This window comes from Ranitomeya imitator, chromosome 7 (genome assembly GCF_032444005.1).
Source record: "Ranitomeya imitator isolate aRanImi1 chromosome 7, aRanImi1.pri, whole genome shotgun sequence".
Lineage (NCBI taxonomy): Eukaryota > Metazoa > Chordata > Amphibia > Anura > Dendrobatidae > Ranitomeya > Ranitomeya imitator.
In genome coordinates this window covers 118237228-118258879 of record NC_091288.1, presented here as the reverse complement: position 1 = coordinate 118258879, position 21652 = coordinate 118237228, and the positions used below count along the sequence as shown (strand labels likewise).

At 44.1% G+C, this 21652-nt stretch overlaps 1 protein-coding gene across 2 annotated transcripts in view; it reads right to left on the bottom strand.

Moving 5' to 3' along the window:
* CFAP410 (cilia and flagella associated protein 410) overlaps positions 1 to 21652 on the bottom strand; it is a 249374-nt gene that overhangs the window by 161836 nt on the left and 65886 nt on the right. For both annotated transcript variants that reach the window (XM_069733765.1, XM_069733766.1), the window contains one exon: positions 16620 to 16666. In XM_069733765.1, coding sequence (XP_069589866.1) covers positions 16620 to 16666 — 47 coding nt within the window. The remainder of the gene's footprint in view (positions 1 to 16619; positions 16667 to 21652) is intronic.

Here is a 21652-nt window from a genome sequence, read left to right as displayed (position 1 = left end):
TTAAGTGGTTAAGCATGTGAAATGAATGCTCGAAAGGGATGAGATCTGGTTATTAACAGAATATCCCACTTCTATGCCTTAAAACAAACTCCTGGGTTGCTTTCAAGGTAGTTTTTGGGTCATTGTCCATTTGCTATCTGAAGTACCATCAAATCAACAATGCTGCAACTGGGTGAGTCTACTCAGAAGGTATCGCCCTGTACATTTCAGAATTCATCTGGCTGCTTCTATCTTAAGTCACATCATCAATAAACACCAGTGACCCCGAGCACGCCCATGCCATCACATTGCCTCCACCATGTTTTACAAAGAATGTGGTGTACTTTGGATTATCAGTAGTGATGAGCGAACATGCTCAGATAAGGTGTTATCTGAGCATGGCTCAAGTGCTAACCAAGTTTCTTCAGCGAGCTAAAAAATAAGTTTGAGGGATTGTCTGCTTATTGGGCAATTGGGTGGATGTTGTGAAGTGGTTTTTCTTCAGAGCACCACATGAAGACCCCCCACAGGCACAAGCATATCATTAAATCAAAACTGAAAATAAAGATTAAATAACAGCCAGAAGATGGATTTCATCATCCAAGGTGTAACAAATGGAAACTGAGGCACAGATGCTGAAGTGTACATTTGTTTATTGAAATTTTTGTGGAACCACGGGACCACTGTCCAGGGGGCTCGGAAGGGGGCGTGACTATGCGAACCTCAGACATCCGTAGTAAGACCCGTCAAACAGTGCCAGATTGGATTGCCCGGGGAATGCAAGGTGCTACCTCCAGTTGGACCCCGGACATGAGGAAGCTGACCCGCTAGACAGGCAGCCTGGCAGGAACTGCAGATAGCTGAAAGCTTGGCAGCAGGCGAGCGGCACAATCGGGTAGCAGCTGGCACGAAGAGGCGCAGGAGGGACTGACACCGTCCTAGGAGGTGTGGAAAGGCACGGAGGTCACACTGAGGAGACAAACCAGTATTAGGAAGATACAGGCAGAACACAAGCATGCTGGTGCGGGGAACCTGGGAAATAGCAACAGGAAACACTTGTTGCTCAGGCACCACCCATACAACAGAGGTGCCTGAAATAGTAGAAGACACTCAGCCATAGATTGAGAGCCTCTAGGAAATAGCGCACTGTGTCTAAGAATTCAGGAGTGTGCGCGCGCCTGGAGACCTGAAGGTCATGCGCAGCATCCAGGACGCAGCAGCAGAGGAAGGAAGAGTGGGACCTGGAATGAAGGCTACAGAGGATCGGCGTCCCTGCTGGGGATCGTGTAGAGGTGCCGGTCCCGAGGTAACAGAAGGGTACCGGTGAACCGGCCGGGAACAGAAGGTACAGCGGTGTCCCTGCAGGGGAAGGGGACTGGAACTATGCAAGACTGCTGGCGCTACACAAGGTATCATTTTAATCAGTATAATGGCACCAAACTGACACTCTCTGAAGGTTACTGTGCACAATTCTGCTGACAGGTTCGCTTTAAAAAGAAGCAGATCCATATTAAAGAGATGTAATTTCTTAACCCTTTATTAAGATGTGACTACCCTGTAGGATTTCAACTCTCTGGTAGAAGTTTTATATGCACTGGCATATGGTTTTTATATCAAAATAGCATAAAGTTTGTTGTCCATCATAAGCTTTAAAGATCCAAAACAAAAACAAAACTTTCTCCAATACAAGTGAATAACAAGCAGTTCTTCCTTCAGGCAACATGTGAAACAAGATAAATATAGCAGCCTCACCAATCTCAGTATTTCAGGATGTAGCAGGTTCAGCAGTCTATACCCATTCACCAGACAAACAACACCTCTATGCAGTTCTAGCCCAAACTACATACTGCTGAGCTTAACCGTCCCCTGTAAACTGGATTACGGGAATAGCCTTTCCCACCCAGACTCTTGTGGTTGCTCCTATATCCTTGACACAAATTCCAGTCAAATTAAAACACCCAGTAACCTAGTGTTTTGTCTGTGGTGGACGAAATGATTTTCGCCTGATGACTTTTGGTTCAGGTAGTGATTTTGTTTTTAATCGGATATCTTTTGTAATAGCTTGTCTAGAGCAGGCTTGAACACATTCATCCTGAAATGGAATGGTGCAAAGTTTGGTTTTAGATACATCACCGTTCCACATTTTCAGTCAAAGTGCCCGAATTGTCGTGTTTGATAACATCAAAGACGTAGCAGCTATCCTGACTGGCTCTGATAGGTCACACTGTGATAGGAGATAGACTTCTGAAAAAGATCTAAAGAAGATAGTAAATTTTCTCTGGGAGTCCCCATGCTTAAGAGACCCTCCATGCTTAAGAGACCCTCAAGTGAATTCAACCATCTGAACATGGACCTTGCTTACACAAGTGGATGGTACATTTGTTGTTAACGAGGCCGCTGATGCTTCCCAAGTTTTCTTTAAAAGGCTCTCCATCTTCTGATCCACTGGATCTTTAAGTTGTGAAAATCATCAAATAAAGAGTTGCTTTTCTAGCCACCTAGAGACCCAGAAACTCCCATTCATCGAGAATGAAACTATGGATATTGTCATGAACCAGGAACACCATCTTCTTTTTTATTTCAATACCATAAACATTTCCTTTTTGGCCTCTTTTCAAAGCTTTTAGTCGGGTTTAATTTCTCTTCCACCAGCCAATCTTCAGAGATGGATGCATGGGCTTCTTCTGAGTACAAACTCTCTTCTAAACTAATCTTCCACTTTTTGATCACCTTATGTGCTAGAAAACCCGATTGAGAGAAGGTGGCTAGGCAAGTCTGAATTTCCTGACGCACCACCCCCCTTAACGTTTCTATTAGAGACAGTTTTTTAACCCTCACAACCTTTTCTGTGCAATGCTGGCATAACCGCTTTCTATAAGTTAGGACTGCAGCTTCTTATTACAAACGGCACATCTATGACCCCAAGCTTTAGCTCTCGTTTTTAGTGTAGAATCCTTGTCCCCCTGAGTAGAATCCTTGTCCCCCTGAAAGGGAAGAAGGCGGAACTACTCATATCCTAATGCCAAAATGAGGAACGCTCCCCATGATTACTTACTGGGTTTTGCGCTGGTCTCAGCAGATGCAGAGCGAAGACAAGACGTACCCTCTATGGAAGTAAGTAACCAGTTTTACCTTAGGGCATGTTCATGTTATGGGTCACTTATGGTGAAGTGACTGTGACTCAGCGCAGTTGGCATCACTCGAATGCGACTCCTCACCGTCCTGAAAAATTCTCCTGTGATTTCAATCTGGAGGAGGACTTTCTGAAGGCCATTTGTGTCCTCTTCTCGTCGATTCATTGCTAGGTTTTCACCCAGGAGGACCGAAAAACGCAGTGCGTTTTGTGATGGAACACAACCGAAAGTGATGCCAATTGAAGGGGAACGGCAATTTGCATCACTTACGGCGCAAGCCCAGCATGGAAAAAAAAAAAAAAAGAGAGAGAGAGGATGGGGAGTTATTGGAGGACCCCAGTCCACCTCTGATCAGCATTGCCTGGAGGCTCAAGAGATCGGAGGGGTCCTGATTTTCCAGACACAGGAGCAGATAGAGAGGAGGAAGGCAGAACGATCGACATCACTGCTCGGCAGGTATTCTTTGAGTCCCAGTGTCTCCTAATCCCAGAACACCATGATGGCCTCTTCATGCCCCTAGGGACAGGAAAAACACTGAGGATATTGTTTCCTTTGTGTTCCTGTACCCATTAGTGCGGTCGTGGAGGGTGAAGGGAGAAAATACCATATATACTCGAGTATAAGCCGACCCGAGTATAAGCCGACGCCCCCTATTTTTGCCACAAAAAACTGGGAAAACTTAATGACTCGAGTATAAGCCTAGGGTGGAAAATGCAGCAGCTACCGGTAAATGTCAATTAATTGAGACATCAGTAGGTTAAGTCTTTTTGAATATCCATATTGAATCAGCAGCCCCATATAATGCTCCATAAAGTTTGATTTGATGGGCCCCATTAGATGCTCCATATTAAAATAGGCCCCATATAAAGTTGCATAAAGGGTAATAAGGGCCTCATAAGATGCTCCATAGAGATATTTGCCCTATATAGTGCTGCACAAGCGTTATGGCCCCATAAGATGATCCGTGCAGTCACTTGCCCCATATAGAGCTGCACAAGTGTTATGGCCCCATACAGATGCTCCGCACAGCCACTTGCCCCATATAGTGCTGCACAAGTGTTATGGCCCCATACAAATGCTCTGCACAGCCACTTGCCCCATATAATGCTGCACAAGTGTTATGGCCCCATACAGATGCTCCGCACAGCCACTTGCCCCATATAATGCTGCACAAGTGTTATGGCCCCATTATAGTGCTTCGTACAGCCACTTGCCCCATATAGTGCTGCACAAGCGTTATGGCCACATACAGAAGCTCTGCACAGTCACTTGCCCCATATAGTGCTGCACAAGTATGGCTCCATAAGATGCTCCGCACAGTCACTTGCCCCATATAGTGCTGCCCAAGTATGGCCCCATAAGATGCTCTGCACAGTCACTTGCCCCTTATAATGCTGCACAAGTATGGCCCCATAAGATGCTCCGCACAGCCACTTGCCCCATATAGTGCTGCACAAGTGTTATGGCCCCATACAGATGCTCCGCACAGCTACTTGCCCCATATAGTGCTGCACAAGTGTTATGGCCCCATACAGATGCTCCGCACAGCTACTTGCCCCTTATAGTGCTGCACAAGTGTTATGGCCCCATACAGATGATCCGCACAGCCACTTGCCCCATATAGTGCTGCACAAGTGTTATGGCCCCATACAGATGCTCCGCACAGCCACTTGCCCCATATAGTGCTGCACAAGTGTTATGGCCCCATTATAGTGCTCCGCACAGCCACTTGCCCCATATTGTGCTGCACAAGCGTTATGGCCCCATACAGATGCTCTGCACAGTCACTTGCCCCATATAGTGCTGCACAAGTACGCCCCCATAAGATTCTCCGCACAGTCACTTGCCCCATATAGTGCTGCATAAGTATGGCCCCATAAGATGCTCTGCACAGTCACTTGCCCCTTATAATGCTGCACAAGTATGGCCCCATAAGATGCTCCGCACAGCCACTTGCCCCATATAGTGCTGCACAAGTATGGCCCCATAAGATGCTCCGCACAGCCACTTGCCCGATATAGTGCTGCACAAGTATGGCCCCATAAGATGCTTCGCACAGCCACTTGCCCCATATAGTGCTGCACAGGTATGGCCCCATAAGATGCTCCGCACAGCCACTTGCCCCATATAGTGCTGCACAAGTATGGCCCCATAAGATGCTCCGCACAGCCACTTGCCCCATTTGCTTTTGCTGCCATAAAAAAAAAAAAAATCACATACTCGCCTCTCCGTCGCTCAGGACCCCGGCACTTTTACCTGCTCCTCGTGCGTCTCCGTCTTCGGCACTGATGTTCAGCAGAGGGCGCGCACTGACTACGTCACCGCGCCCTCTCACCTGAGCGTCACTGCTGAAGACAGAGCGACACCCGGACCGAGGAGCAGGTGACTATCACGCCGCGCAGCGCTCCCCCTCCCCGTATACTTACCTGGTCCTGGCGCTGCGTCCCTGCTTCTTCCCCGGCGCTGCATATTCTTCCTGTATTGAGCGGGCAGCGTTACCGCTCATATACAGTAATGAATATGCGGCTCCACCTCTATGGGTGGTGGAGCCGCATATTCATTTCTGTAATGAGCGGTGCCATGTGACCGCTCAGTACTGAAAGAATATGCAGCGCTGGAAGAAGCAGGGACTTCCAGGGACCACGCCGGGAGCAGGTAAGTATAATTACACAGCCCCCCGCTCCCCCTCACCTGCCGACCCCCGGGTATGACTCGAGTATAAGCCGAGAGGGGGACTTTCAGCCCAAAAAAATGGGCTGAAAATCTCGGCTTATACTCGAGTATATACGATACAATTAATCCAAGACAACAATAATAAAAGTTGATGATGGAGGATAACGATGCTGGAGGATACTGGTACAAAACAATAGATATCAACAATGAAATGTATCAAAGACTTGACCTGAAAGGTCACTCAGCAAGAAAGAAGGCACTGCTGCAAAGCCACCATGAAAAAAAAAAAATGTTATGTTATGGTATATGTTAGGAGTGGAGTTCCCGCTGCTGCACAGGGGGAATCTCTAACCATGTTCGCTGCGGTCTCCCATTCTCCTCCAGCTGCAGTGGAGCCTGCTCAGCAGAGACGTCGGTCCCAGCGTCTGGCTCAAGCTGATACTGTGCGCTTGGTTACTGCTGCCTTTCCAGGCTCTGCCTTTGTAGCCAGTAATGATCAGCAGCGAGCAGGCATTTCAGGGACTAAGTCCTGCTTTTCCCATACTGAGCATGCCCACAGGACGACCTCTCATTGGAGGTCGGGGGTCACACGCTTAGATCCTGTAGCAGCTCCTACTGGACCATTAGGAAGGTCTTTGAGAGCTACAGCTATAAAAGGTTTGCATGGCCGAAAGGCCATGCGCTAGTATAAACTTGATAACGTGTGTGTAGATGAATGTCTGTCGACGGATGAAAGCTCCTTAATGATTCCCATTCCTTGTGTTGATGACTGCTCGCGAATGGTGGAAGCTACCTAGCGCCTGACAGTGCTACCTGCACACTTAGCACACGATTCTGCGTCTATTCGCAGTGCCCGCCTGTACGGCACCGTGCACAATCAGTGCGCTTTCCTGACAGCCAGTCAGTGTAGGGTGGGGATTCCCGCTTGGACTCCGCATCTGACTCAGGGCGTCCTCAGGCGCGGGTTCAAAAGCCACCGAGGGTCAGAGCGAGTCCAATCACCAGTTTAGTGGGGGTGATTCATAGGGATCCCACTAGTGTCTTCAGCTGCACCCTGCGACTGCTAACAGGGTGCAGCGTATTTACGGTGACTCTGTGAAGCAACAGAGTTCGCTTCCATTCACACTGGGTGAGGTCTAACCCGCGTGTGAGCAAGCGTCCATCTGCCATTACTCAGCAGCAGGTGTCATGTCTGCACGGTGGACCCCGGACTGCGAACACACCACATATTCTCTAATATTATTATTTAATGCGTTCCGCCAGTCCTAAAAGTATGCACCCATACATGGGGACAAAGATTCAATTTTTTAGAAAAACATCCTCTGGTCTGATCAAAACAAAAATGGAACTGTTTGACCTTTGTTATGTATGGGAAACCAATTGGGACACTTACAAGCCACAGAATTATCCCAACAGTTAAGCACATGGGTGGCAGTCATGTTGTGGGGGTGTGCATTGCGGCATGAATGACTGGTGCACTTTACAAGATCAATAGCAATATTAGAGAGGGCAATTATGTAAAGATATTGAAGCAAATCTAAAAGTCCTCAGCCAATAAGATAAACCTTTGATGCAAACCACAAGCTCGCTGCCTCGGGGTAATCCTTGACGCTGATCTCTCCTTCAAACCACATATCCAAGGCCTTTCCACTTCCTGCCGACTTCAACTCAAAAATATTTCACGAATCCGTTCATTCCTCAACCATGAATCTGCAAAAACCCTAGTACATGCCCTCATCATCTCTCGCCTTGACTACTGCAACCTCCTGCTCTGTGGCCTCCCCTCTAACACTCTCGCACCCCTCCAATCTATTCTAAACTCTGCTGCCCGACTAATCCACCTGTCCCCCCGCTATTCCCCGGCCTCTCCCCTCTGTCAATCCCTTCACTGGCTCCCCATTGCCCAGAGACTCCACTACAAAACCCTAACCATGAAGTACAAAGCCATCCACAACCTGTCTCCTCCATACATCTGTGACCTCGTCTCCAGGTACTTACCTACCTGCAACCTCCGATCCTCACAAGATCTCCTACTCTACTCCCCTCTTATCTCCTCTTCCCACAATCGTATACAAGATTTCTCTCGCGTATCACCCCTACTCTGGAACCCTCTACCACAACACATCAGACTCTCGCCTACCATCGAAACCTTCAAAAAGAACCTGAAGACCCACCTCTTCAGACAAGCCTACAACCTGCAGTTACCACCGATCGACCAAACCGCTGCATGACCATCTCTACCCTCACCTACTGTATTCTCACCCATCCCTTGTAGATTGTGAGCCTTCGCGGGCAGGGTCCTCATTCCTCCTGTACCAGTTATGACTTGTATTGTTTAAGATTATTGTACTTGTTTTCATTATGTATACCCCTCGTCACATGTAAAGCGCCATGGAACAAATGGCGCTATAACAATAAATAATAATAATAATAATAATAATAATAAGGGTTGTTCAAATGGACACATACAAGCATGCATGCAGAGTTGTGTAAAAATGGCCGAAGGACAAAAAAATTTAAAATAATGTAGCCATCACAATATTGCTTGCGTTGAGAAACACGTGATGGTGTCTCCGCGGCTTTTCTACATGTATTTGCATATTTCCCATAAAAGATGGGAGCAGTGTTCTGGATCACTGCGTTGAGAAACACGTGATGGTGTCTCCGCGGTGTTGGATGTTTTGATCTCCCCGAGGTCATTCATCCTTATGTTTATAGTTCTTTTACTAGGCACTGCTCCTAATAGCCAGTTTCCTACTCCACACTGATGAGGGGCAAATACCCTGAAACAACTGTCTGTGGATGGATACCATGTTTTGGCATAGGTGGTTTTCCTTTTTGGATGCTGCCATTCCCGTGGTTGTTCCTTCCCGGTGAAAGACCTGGCTATTTATTGCTTGCGTTGAGAAACACGTGATGGTGTCTCTGCGGCTTTTCTAAATACCGACCTCAGTCTGCGAGCAAGGAGGTCTATAAATCTGCCTCAGTTACATCATTTCAGTAGAAAGTATAAAATTCCGTCAACATATTACAAGAAGCATGTGGAAAACTAGCAGGAACGATATACAATTTAAAGGCAATGCTACCCAATACTAAACATGTGTATTTTAACTTCTTAGCCACTGGGAATGTAATGAAAGAAATAGCAGCTGAAATTTTCTCGTAATGAAAGAAATAGCAGCTGAAATTTTCTCATTACCATGTAATAATATTAACAGTTCCTATTTACCATATAATGATATGGAAAGCTCCTAATTACCATTTACCATAATAATATGGAAAGTTTCTAATTAACATGCAATTATATGGAAAGATCCTAATTGCCATGTAAAAATATGGAAAGCTCCTAATTATCAAGTAATAATATGGAAAGCTCTATAATTGAATTTGTTGCCACTAATGGATCTGAATTAGAAGGCAAACTGTTGGTTAGCATCAAATAGAGTAAGACCAGTCATCTAAACTTTCATAGCATCATATGTTAAATTAGCATTACAGATTGTTACTTCTGTTTGGGACTTGAGTGTGACGATACGGAATAGAACTTGCTGTAACTTTCATGACTTGCCCTGATTTGCACATTACAAGTATGTCGTATGCTTTGAATAAGAGGTGGAATATTTGGTACAGGAGCTTTATTTGCTATTAAGAGTTATAGTCTGCATGTCCCTCAACAAAATCTGGGAAGTGCATAAATGTGTGGTCAGGAAGATCTTTATCAAACATGGGTCACATACAGTATATAAAAAAAAAAGAAAAGCGAACTTTAGCGATCAATGATTTGCTGACAAACATTCATACACTTGAAACTTGAAATAAGGACCTCCCTGGCCACAACACAAAAATTCTTCTCATTCAGAAAAGAGAGGAGTTGAGATCCCTTTTGTCCCACAATTCTAAGTGTTCCCTAGCTAAATGTAGAAGATATTTTTATGAATTTGGGAATAAATGTTACAGAACGCTGGCTAGAGCACTGAGGATCCAGCGATCGAAGGGTTATATCCCAATGATTCAGACCCCCTCAGGTGGTAAGGCAACTCTGCCAAAAGAAATAGTTTCTCCCTTTAAAGGGCCACTGTCACAACCTCCAGCCGTTATAAACTAAAAGAGCCACCTTGTGCAGCAGTAATGCTGCATTCTAACAAGGTGGCTCTTTTAATTTTGTGTTCATGTATTACTAAAATAAAGCGCTTTGAAACTTTTCAAAAATACCTAGCTTTGTCCACGAAGGCGGGTTTGAAGCCTCCTCTGTGAAGCGCCCAACTGCCATCACTCATCTCTTCTGGGGCGATGGTCGCCGCCCCCTGCGCGCTGTTCTTCTTAAATCCGGCACCTGCGCTGTGCGTGCCTGCCTGGGGCACGCGCATTGAGAATTGGCAGTCATAGCTCAGATGCCGGGTTCCTGACTGCGCCTGTGCGGGCAGTGCGGCCACCCTGTTACTGAATACCCGCCCCGCACTGTTTTATGCATTATGCACAGTGCGGCCGGCAGATTCGTTCCAAATTGCATTTTGATCACTGAGATATAATCTATCTCAGTGATCAAAATAAAAAAATAATAAATGACCCCCCCCCCCCCCTTTGTCACCCCCATAGGTAGGGACAATAAAAAAATAAAGAATTTTTTTTTTCCACTAATGTTAGAATAGGGTTAGGGTTAGGGCTAGGGTTAGGGGTAGGGTTAGGGGTAGAGTTAGGGGTAGAGTTAGGGGTAGGGGTAGGGTATGTGCACACGTATTCTGGTCCTCTGCGGATTTTTCCGCTGCGGATTTAATAAATCCGCAGTGCTAAACCGCTGCGGATTTATGGCGGATTTACCGCGTTTTTTCTGCGCATTTCACTGCGGTTTTACAACTGCGATTTTCTATTGGAGCAGTTGTAAAACCGCTGCGGAATCCGCACAAAGAAGTGACATGCTGCGGAATGTAAACCGCTGCGTTTCCGTGCAGTTTTTCCGCAGCATGTGTACAGCGATTTTTGTTTCCCATGGGTTTGCATTGAACTGTAAACTCATGGGAAACTGCTGCGGATCCGCAGCGTGTGCACATACCTTTAGAATTAGGCTATGTGCACACGGTGCGGATTTGGCTGCGGATCCGAAGCGGATTGGCCGCTGCGGATCCGCAGCAGTGTTCCATCAGGTTTACAGTACCATGTAAACCTATGGAAAACCAAATCCGCTGTGCCCATGGTGCGGAAAATACCGCGCTGAAACGCTGCGTTATTTTCCGCAGCATGTCAATTCTTTGTGCGGATTCCGCAGCGTTTTACACCTGTTCCTCAATAGGAATCCGCAGGTGAAATCCGCACAAAAAACACTGGAAATCCGCGGAAAATCCGCAGGTAAAACGCAGTGCCTTTTACCCGCGGATTTTTCAAAAATGATGCTGAAAAATCTCACACGAATCCGCAACGTGGGCACATAGCCTTAGGGTTAGGGTTGGAATTAGGGTTGTGGTTAGGGTTGTGATTAGGGTTATGGCTACAGTTGGGATTAGAGTTAGGGGTGTGTTGGGGTTAGTGCTGGAGGTAGAATTGAGGGGTTACCACTGTTTAGGCACATCAGGGGTCTCCAAACGCAACATGGCGCCACCATTGATTCCAGCCAATCTCGTATTCAAAAAGTCAAATGGTGCTCCCTCAATTCCGAGCCCCGACGTGTGCCCAAACGGTGGTTTACCCCCACATATGGGGTACCAGCATACTCAGGACAAACTGCGCAACAATTACTGGGGTCCAGTTTCTCCTGTTACCCTTGAGAAAATAAAAAAATTGCTTGCTAAAACATCATTTTTGAGGAAAGAAAAATGATTTTTTATTTTCACGGCTCTGCGTTGTAAACGTCTGTGAAGCACTTTGGGGTTCAAAGTGCTCACCACATATCTAGATAAGTTCCTTGAGGGGTCTAGTTTCTAAAATGGGGTCACTTGTGGGGGGTTTCTACTGTTTAGGAACACCAGGGGCTCTGCAAACGCAACGTGACGCCCTCAGACCATTCCATCAAATTCTGCATTTCAAAAGTCACTACTTCCCTTCTGAGCCCCGACGTGTGCCCAAACAGTGGTTTACCTCCACACATGGGGCATCTGCGTTCTCAGGAGAAACTGGACAACAACTTTTGGGGTCCAATTTCTCCTGTAACCCTTGGAAAAATAAAAAATTCTGGGCTAAATAATTATTTTTGAGGAAAGAAAACGTATTTATTATTTTCACGGCTCTGCATTATAAACTTCTGTGAAGCACTTGGGGGTTCAAAGTCCTCACCACACATCTAGATAAGTTCCTTTCGGGGTCTAGTTTCCAAAATGGGGTCACTCGTGGGGGGTTTCTTCTGTTTAGCCACATCAGCGGCTCTGCAAACGCAACGTGACGCCCGCAGAGCATTCCATCAAAGTCTGCATTTCAAAACGTCACTACTTCAATTCCGAGCCCCGGCATGTGCCCAAACAGTAGTTTACCCCCACATATGGGGTATCACCGTACTCAGGAGAAACTGGAAAACAAATATTGGGGTCAAATTTCTCCTGTTACCCTTGGGAAAATTAAAAAATTCTGGGCTAAATAATTATTTTTGAGGAAAGAAAACGTATTTATTATTTTCACGGCTCTGCATTATAAACTTCTGTGAAGCACTTGGGGGTTCAAAGTGCTCACCACACATCTAGATAAGTTCCTTTCGGGGTCTAGGTTCCAAAATGGGGTCACTTGTGGGGGGTTTCTACTGTTAAGCCACATCAGGGGCTCTGCAAACGCAACGTGACGCCCACAGAGCATTCCATCAAAGTCTGCATTTCAAAACGTCACTACTTCAATTCCGAGCCCCGGCATGTGCCCAAACAGTAGTTTACCCCCACATATGGGGTATCACCGTACTCAGGAGAAACTGGAAAACAAATATTGGGGTCAAATTTCTCCTGTTACCCTTGGGAAAATTAAAAAATTCTGGGCTAAATAATTATTTTTGAGGAAAGAAAACGTATTTATTATTTTCACGGCTCTGCATTATAAACTTCTGTGAAGCACTTGGGGGTTCAAAGTCCTCACCACACATCTAGATTAGTTCCTTTGGGGGTCTAGTTTCCAAAATGGGGTCATTTCTGGGAGATCCCCAATGTTTAGGCACACAGGGGCTCTCCAAACGTGACATGGTGTCCGCTAATGATTGGAGCTAATTTTCCATTTAAAAAGCCAAATGGCGTGCCTTCCCTTCCGAGCCCTGCCGTGCGCCTAAACAGTGGTTTACCCCCACATATGGGGTATCAGCGTACTCAGGACAAACTGGACAACAACATTTGGGGTCCAATTTCTCCTATTACCCTTGGCAAAATAGGAAATTCCAGGCTAAAAAATCATTTTTGAGGAAAGAAAAATTATTTTTTTATTTTCATGGCTCTGCGTTATAAACTTCTGTGAAGCACCTGGGGGTTTAAAGTGCTCAATATGCATCTAGATAAGTTCCTTGGGGGGTCTAGTTTCCAAAATGGGGTCACTTGTGGGGGATCTCCAATGTTTAGGCACACAGGGGCTCTCCAAACGCGACATGGTGTCCGCTAACAATTGGAGCTAATTTTCCATTCAAAAAGTCAAATGGCACGCCTTCCCTTCCGAGCCCTGCCATGTGCCCAAACAGTGGTTTACCCCCACATATGAGGTATCGGCGTACTCGGGAGAAATTGCCCAACAAATTCTATGATCCATTTTATCCTATTGCCCATGTGAAAATGAAAAAATTGAGGCAAAAATAATTTTTTGTGTGAAAAAAAAGTACTTTTTCATTTTTACAGATCAATTTGTGAAGCACCTGAGGGTTTAAAGTGCTCACTAGGCATCTAGATAAGTTCCTTGGGGGGTCTAGTTTCCAAAATGGGGTCACTTGTGGGGGAGCGCCAATGTTTAGGCACACAGGGTCTCTCCAAACGCGACATGGTGTCCGCTAACGATGGAGATAATTTTTCATTCAAAAAGTCAAATGGCGCTCCTTCCCTTCCGAGCCTTACCATGTGCCCAAACAGTGGTTTACCCCCACATGTGAGGTATTGGTGTACTCAGGAGAAATTGCCCAACAAATCTTAGGATCCATTTTATTTTGTTTCCCATGTGAAAATGAAAAAATTGAGGCTAAAAGAATTTTTTTGTGAAAAAAAAGTACTTTTTCATTTTTACGGATCAATTTGTGAAGCACCTGGGGGTTCAAAGTGCTCACTATGCATCTCGATAAGTTCCTTGGGGCGTCTAGTTTCCAAAATGGGGTCACTTGTGGGGGAGCTCCAATTTTTAGGCACACGGGGGCTCTCCAAACGTGACATGGTGTCCGCTAAAGAGTGGAGCCAATTTTTTATTCAAAAAGTCAAATGGCGCTCCTTCCCTTCCAAGCCCTGCCGTGCGCCCAAACAGTGGTTTACCCCCACATATGAAGTATCAGCGTACTCAGGACAAATTGGACAACAACTTTCGTGGTTCAGTTTATCCTTTTACCATTGGGAAAATAAAAAAATTGTTGCTAAAAGATCATTTTTGTGACTAAAAAGTTAAATGTTCATTTTTTCCTTTCATGTTGCTTCTGCTGCTGTGAAGCACCTGAAGGGTTAATAAACTTCTTGAATGTGGTTTTGAGTACCTTGAGGGGTGCAGTTTTTAGAATGGTGTCACTTTTGGGTATTTTCAGCCATATAGACCCCTCAAACTGACTTCAAATGTGAGGTGGTCCCTAAAAAAAATGGTTTTGTAAATTTCGTTGTAAAAATGAGAAATCACTGGTCAATTTTAACCCTTATAACTTCCTAGCAAAAAAAAATTTTGTTTCCAAAATTGTGCTGATGTAAATTATACATGTGGGAAATGTTATTTATTAACTATTTTGTGTCACATAACTCTCTGGTTTAACAGAATAAAAATTCAAAATGTGAAAATTGCGAAATTTTCAAAATTTTCGCCAAATTTCCATTTTTATCACAAATAAACGCAGAATTTATTGACCTAAATTTACCACTAACATGAAGCCCAATATGTCACGAAAAAACAATCTCAGAACCGCTAGGATCCATTGAAGCGTTCCTGAGTTATTACCTCATAAAGGGACACTTGTCAGAATTGCAAAAAACGGCAAGGTCTTTAAGGTCAAAATAGGCTGGGTCATGAAGGGGTTAAACAAAATGTTCCCCTGAGTGACGCTAAGTGTTGGGAGATGTGGATCAGGTGAGGGAAATTTCCTTCATACCTTTTTGTCCTGTCTGGTTTTACAACTGTTCTGGACTAAAGTGAAAATCATTATCAGATCAATTACAGGCATTTCATGTGAAATGGGTCCTAAACTATTCCTTGTACAGCTCTGTGAGACTTATGTTTCCTCCTACAAACAGTCCCTACTAAGCTTTTTGGTGATGTCTGCCAGTGCTTGTATTCCGCTGTTATAGAAGAACAACAAGGGCTGATAGAAGCATTAGGCATAGTTTACAGAAAATAATTTAAACTGAATATAAAAACTAATAGTTCTGCCAAATAATGGACTCATAGAAGACCAATTGTCATGTATGAAATAAACAAAAAGAAAAAAGGAAGACGATCATCTAGTCTAAGAAAAATTTATAGATTTTATTAAGTATCAAAAATGATAACATTTACATACAGATACAGGGAAGGGGAGGGATGGGTGGATTTATAGCAGTGGTCACATTTTAAAACTAAATCATAAGCTACAGTACCTGTAATGAGGACACACTGCACAAATAATCTGTGTATCACTCAATAGCCATAGCATCTAGACCATTTAGTCAATTGTGCATAAAACAAGGTACAAACACCTATTGCTGGTGCAGCAAAGGAAAATTGGCACATGTATACAAAGATCACACAGTATTGGCAATAATAGCCCAAATTGCACCATTAATAATAATCACATGATAAACATGTATACCTTGGAGATGTCCACAGCGCCCACGTGTCCGCCCCTAAGCGCATTTCGGAAGCCTTGTCAGGGGGGCATGTTATAGAAGAAAGCTATTTCACCTAGTCCATCCCTCTGGATTTCTAATCTCAATGATTTAATGTATATCGAGGACTTGACAGGTTCTCTCTACAGTAGATATATCTTCTATAAAACATGGTTCCATTGGATGGAATTCAAGCACTATGGTATCCTTGTGCAACTTGACCCTCAGACTTGGATGTCATTTGGCTTTTTGTTCGAATGGATGCCTGGATTGGGGTGGTTCTCTCCCCCCTCCCCCTCCCCTTACGCCCCCTCCCCCTCCTCCCCCTACGGCCCATCCCCTTATGCCCCCTCCCCCTCCCCTTACACCCCTTCCCCTCCCCTTACGCCCCCTCCCCCTCCCTCTCCCCTTACACCCCTCCCTCTCCCCCTCCCCTTACGCCCCCTCCCCCTCCCCTTACGCCCCCTCCCCTTACGCCCCCTCCCCACCCCTTACTTCACACTTTCATTTCTCCCTCTGTCTACTCTTCTCTTTTTGTCTTTTTCTTCATGCCTGAAGTTCTACTCTTTTCTCTTTGCTCTCCTTCTCCTTCCTATGTTAATATGAAAACTGGATGAAAAGAGGTCACAAGGTGGATTCTTGTTCATGTTACAGATGATTTGGAAAATATGTCTAATCTATGGATTTATCTATATATTTGCTGTGTTTTTCTTTCATTCCTAAATAAAACATTACAAAAGTGTTATAGTTTTCGTGAATACTTTTGTTACCTAAAAGTTAAGTTTTAAGGGCTACCATGTTTCCTCTGTCATTGGTCTAAGAATATTTTGGTGTTTATCAAGGCCAGTTCTTTTCTTATAGACATTTATTTTAGTCAGTGCATTGAAAAGAAAAAACTTCTTACCTTAATGTCATAACTTCAATGTTTGGAAGCTCGTGACATATTGAGATCTGAAACAAAAATGGTTATAGACAGTGTTAATATAAAGAATAAAGTGTCATATAAACAGCGCTGAACAATATGAACAACAGAGGATTCAGTGATGATGGAGTGTTGAACATTAGGTTATGTTCACATGTCCCGAAGTCCACTGCAAAGAAAACCATGAAACTGTGGGGGGCTCTAGCTTTTCATATTAATTAAGCCTATGGCCTATCCGAGATTAAGTAGTCAAGGCACAGAAATAGCACTCACCACATGTAGCTTAAGACAATGATTGAAGAGATTCACTGGCTGAACTGGATGGACAAATGTCTTTTTTCGGCCTTACTAACTATGTTACTATGTTACTATGTTACTGCCGCAGATCCACGAGGTACCGGCCGTAGAGAATACAATATAGGAGAACGTGGTCAATTTCTGGGCTGCTGAATCATTGTAGTCCAAAGGTATTAAAAGTGGTTTTTATTCAACGCGTTTCTGAGTTTCAAAGAACTCCTTCATCAGGAAATACCACAAAAGAATCTTATGTGGTATTTCCTGATGAAGGAGTTCTTTGAAACTCAGAAACGCATTGAATAAAAACTACTTTTAACCATACCTTTGGACTACAATGATTCAGCAGTGCAGAATTTGACCACTTTCTCCTATATTGTATTCTCAATCCAAAAAATAAGGTATATATATTCTTTATTAGTATTATTATAGTTGTATTTTTATTAGTTTATCTCAGCAGTGCCTTCTCTCATCTTTAAAGTTGTTACTTATGACTTGTATATGAAACGCTGCAGAATATGTTGGCACTATATAAATAAAGATTATAAAGACCTACTACACCAACCTGATCTCCTCACTATCCAACAACCCCAAGAAACTTTTTGACACCTTTCACTCCCTCCTTAGGCCCAAAGCACGAGCCCCTATCACAGACATTTGTGCTGATGACCTGGCTTCCCACTTTATAGAGAAAATAGACTATATCCGTCAGGAAATCTGCTCCCAACCACCAAGTGAAGTGACTCCCATCCCTCCCTCCCTACATATCCCCTGGATCACTCTCCACATTCGATCCCATCACAGAAGATGAAGACTCCAAGCTCCTCTCTTCTTCTCGTCCGACTACATGCACTACTGACCCCATGACCCTCTCTCCAGTCGTCACAACTCACCTAACTACAATCTTTAACCCTTTTCTGACATATGACGTACTATCCCGTCGAGGTGGGGTGGGCCCATATGACCACCGATGGGATAGTACGTCATGTGCGATCGGCCGCGCTGACTATCGCAGCTGACATCCGGCACTATGTGCCAGGAGCGGTCACGGACCGCTCCCGGCACAATAACCCCTGGCACACCGCGATCAAACATTATCGCAGTGTGTCGGCGGTACTGGGAAGCATCGCGCAGAGAGGGGGCTCCCTGTGGGCTTCCGTCAGACGATCGGTACAAGGCATTGTGCTCACCTTGTACCGAGCATCTCCTCCCTGCAGGCCCCAGATCCAAAATGGCCGTGGGGCCACTTCCGGGTCCTGCAGGGAGTACTTCCGAGTCCAAAGCAGGCGCCTGTAAGCCTGCATCAGGGCACGCCAGATCGCTGATCTGACACAGTGCTCTTCAAAGTGTCAGATCAGCGATCTGTCACTATACAGTGATGTTCCCCCTGGGACAAAGTAAAAAAAAAAATTTAGATGTGTAAAAAAAAAAAAAAAATTTCCTAAATAAAGAAATAAATATATATTGTTCCCATAAATACATTTCATCTAAATTTAAAAAAAAAAACAATAAAAGTACACATATTTAGTATCGCCGCGTCTGTAACAACCCGACCTATAAAACTGTCCCACCAGTTAACCCCTTCACTGAACACCGTAAAAAAAAAAAAAAAAAATTGAGGCAAAAAACAACACTTTATTATCATACCGCTGAACAAAAATTGGAATAATACGCGATCAAAAATACGGATATAAATAACCATGGTACCGCTGAAAACGTCATGTCGTCCTGCAAAAAACGAGCCACCATAAAGCATCATCAGCGAAAAAATAAAAAAGTTACAGTCCTCAGAATAAAGCGATGCAAAAATAATTATTTTTTCTATAAAATAGTTTTTATCGTATAAAAAGCACCAAAACATAAAAAAATTATGTATATGAGGTATCGATGTAATCGTACTGACCCGAAGAATAAAACTGCTTTATCCATTTTACCAAACGTGGAACAGTATAAAAGAAATTCATGAATAGCTGGTTTTTGGTCATTCTGCCTCACAAAAATCGGAATAAAAAGCGATCAAAAAATGTCACGTGCCCGAAAATGTTACCAAAAAAAACGTAAACTCGTCCCGCAAAAAACAAGACCACACATGACTCTGTGGACCAAAATATGGAAAAATTATAGCTCTCAAAATGTGGTAACGCAAAAAATATTTTTTGCAATAAAAAGCGTCTTTAAGTGTGACGGCTGCCAATCATAAAAATCCGCTAGAAAACCCGCTACAAAAGTAAATCAAACCCCCCTTCATCAACCCCTTAGTTAGGGAAGCATAACAAAATTTAAAGAATGTATTTATTTCCATTTTCCTATTAGGGTTAGGGCTAGGGCTAGGGTTGGGGCTAGGGTTACAGTTAGGGTTGGGGCTAAAGTTAGGGTTATTGGTGGGGCTAAAGTTAGGGTTATGGCTGGGGCTAAAGTTAGGGCTGGGGCTAAAGTTAGGGTTGGGGCTAAAGTTAGGGTTGGGGCTAAAGTTAGGGTTAAGGTTGGGGCTAAAGTTAGGGTTAAGGTTGGGGCTAATGTTAGGGTTGGGGCTAAAGTTAGGGTTGGGGCTAAAGTTAGGGTTGGGGCTAAGGTTAGGGTTGGGGCTAAGGTTAGGGTTTCGATCACATTTACGGTTGGGATTAGGGTTAGGGGTGTGTCAGGGTTAGGGGTGTGGTTAGGGCTATGGTTGAGATCAGGTTTAGTGGTGTGTTTGGGATAGGATTTCAGTTAGAATTGGGGGTTTCCACTGTTTAGGCACATCAGGGCTCTCTAAACGCGACATGGCGTCCGATCTCAATTCCAGTCAATTCTGCGTTGAAAAAGTAAAACAGTGGTCCTTCTCTTCCGAGCTCTCCTGTGCGCCCAAACAGGGGTTTACCCCAACATATGAAGTATCAGCATACTCAGGACAAATTGGACAACAACTATTGGGGTCCAATTTCTCTTGTTACCCTTGGCAAAATAAAAATTTGGGGGGCTAAAAAACATTTTTGTGGGGGAAAATATATTTGTTATTTTCACGACTGCGTTATAAACTGTAGTGAAACACTTGGAAGTTCAAAGCTGTCAAAACACATCTAGATAAGTTCCTTAGGGGGGTCTACTTTCCAAAATGGTGTCACTTGTGAGGGGTTTCTACTGTTTAGATGAATCAGGGGCTCTGCAAATGCATCGTGACGCCTGCAGTCCAATCCATCTAAGTCTGCATTCCAAATGGCGCTCCTTCCCTTCTGAGCTCTGTCATGCGCCCAAACAGTGGTTCCCCCCCACATATGGGGTATAAGCGTACTCAGGACAAATTGGACAACTTTTGGGGTCCAATTTCTCTTGTTACCCTTGGGAAAATAAAAATTTGGGGGGCTAAAAAACATTTTTGTGGGAAAAAAATATTTTTTATTTACACGACTCTACGTTATAAACTGTAGTGAAACACTTGGGGGTTCAAAGCTGTCAAAACACAGCTAGATGAGTTCCTTAGGGGGTCTACTTTCCAAAATGGTGTCACTTGTGGGGGGTTTCAATGTTTAGGCCCATCAGGGGCTCTCCAAACGGGACATGGTGTCCCATCTCAATTCTAGTCAATTTTGCATTGAAAAGTCAAACAGCGCTCCTTCCCTTCCGAGCTCTGTCGTGCACCCAAACAGTGGTTTATCCCAACATGTGGGGTATCGGCATACTCAGAACAAATGGCACAACAACTTTTGGGGTCCAATTTCTTCTCTTACCCTAGGGAAAATAAAACAAATTGGAGCTGAAGTAAATTTTTTGTGAAACAAAGTTAAATGTTCACTTTTTTTAAACATTCCAAAAATTCCTGGGAAACACCTGAAGGGTTAATAAACTTCTTGAATGTGGTTTTGAGCAGCTTGAGGGGTGCATTTTTTAGAATGGTGTCACACTTGGTTATTTTCTATCATATAGACCCCTCAAAATGACTTCAAATGTGATGTGGTCCCTAAAAAATATTGGTGTTGTAAAAATGAGAAATTGCTGGTCAACTTTTAACCCTTATAACTCCCTAAAAAAAAAAAATGTGGTTCCAAAATTGTGCTGATGTAAAGTAGAGATGTGGAAAATGTTAATTATTAATTATTTTACATGACATATCTCTGTGATTTAAAGGCAGAAAAATTCAAGGGTAACAGGAGAAATTGGACCACAAAAGTTGTTGTCCACTTTGTCCTGAGTACGCTGATACCCCATATGTGGGGGGGAACCACCGTTTGGGCGCATGGGAGGGCTCGGAAGGGAAGGAGCGCCATCATCTAGATGTGTTGTGAGATCTTTGAACCCCCAAGTGTTTCACTACAGTTTATAACGCAGAGCCGTGCAAATAAATATTTTTTTTCCACAAAAATTATTTATTTAGCCCCCAGTTTTGTATTTTTCCAAGGGTAGCAGTTGTAATTGGACCACAAAAGTTGTTGTCCAATTTGTCCTGAGTACGCTGATACCCCATATGTGGGGGGGAACCACCGTTTGGGCGCATGGCAGAGCTCGGAAAGGAAGGAGCATCATTTGGAATGCAGACTTAGATGGAATGGTCTGCAGGCGTCACATTGCGTTTGCAGAGCCCCTAATGTACCTAAACAGTAGAAACACCCCACAAGTGACCCCATATTGGAAACTAGACCCCCCAGGGAACTTATCTAGATGTGTTGTGAGAACTTTGAACCCCCAAGTGTTTCACTACAGTTTATAACACAGAGCACTGAGAATAAAAAAAAAAAAAATTCCCA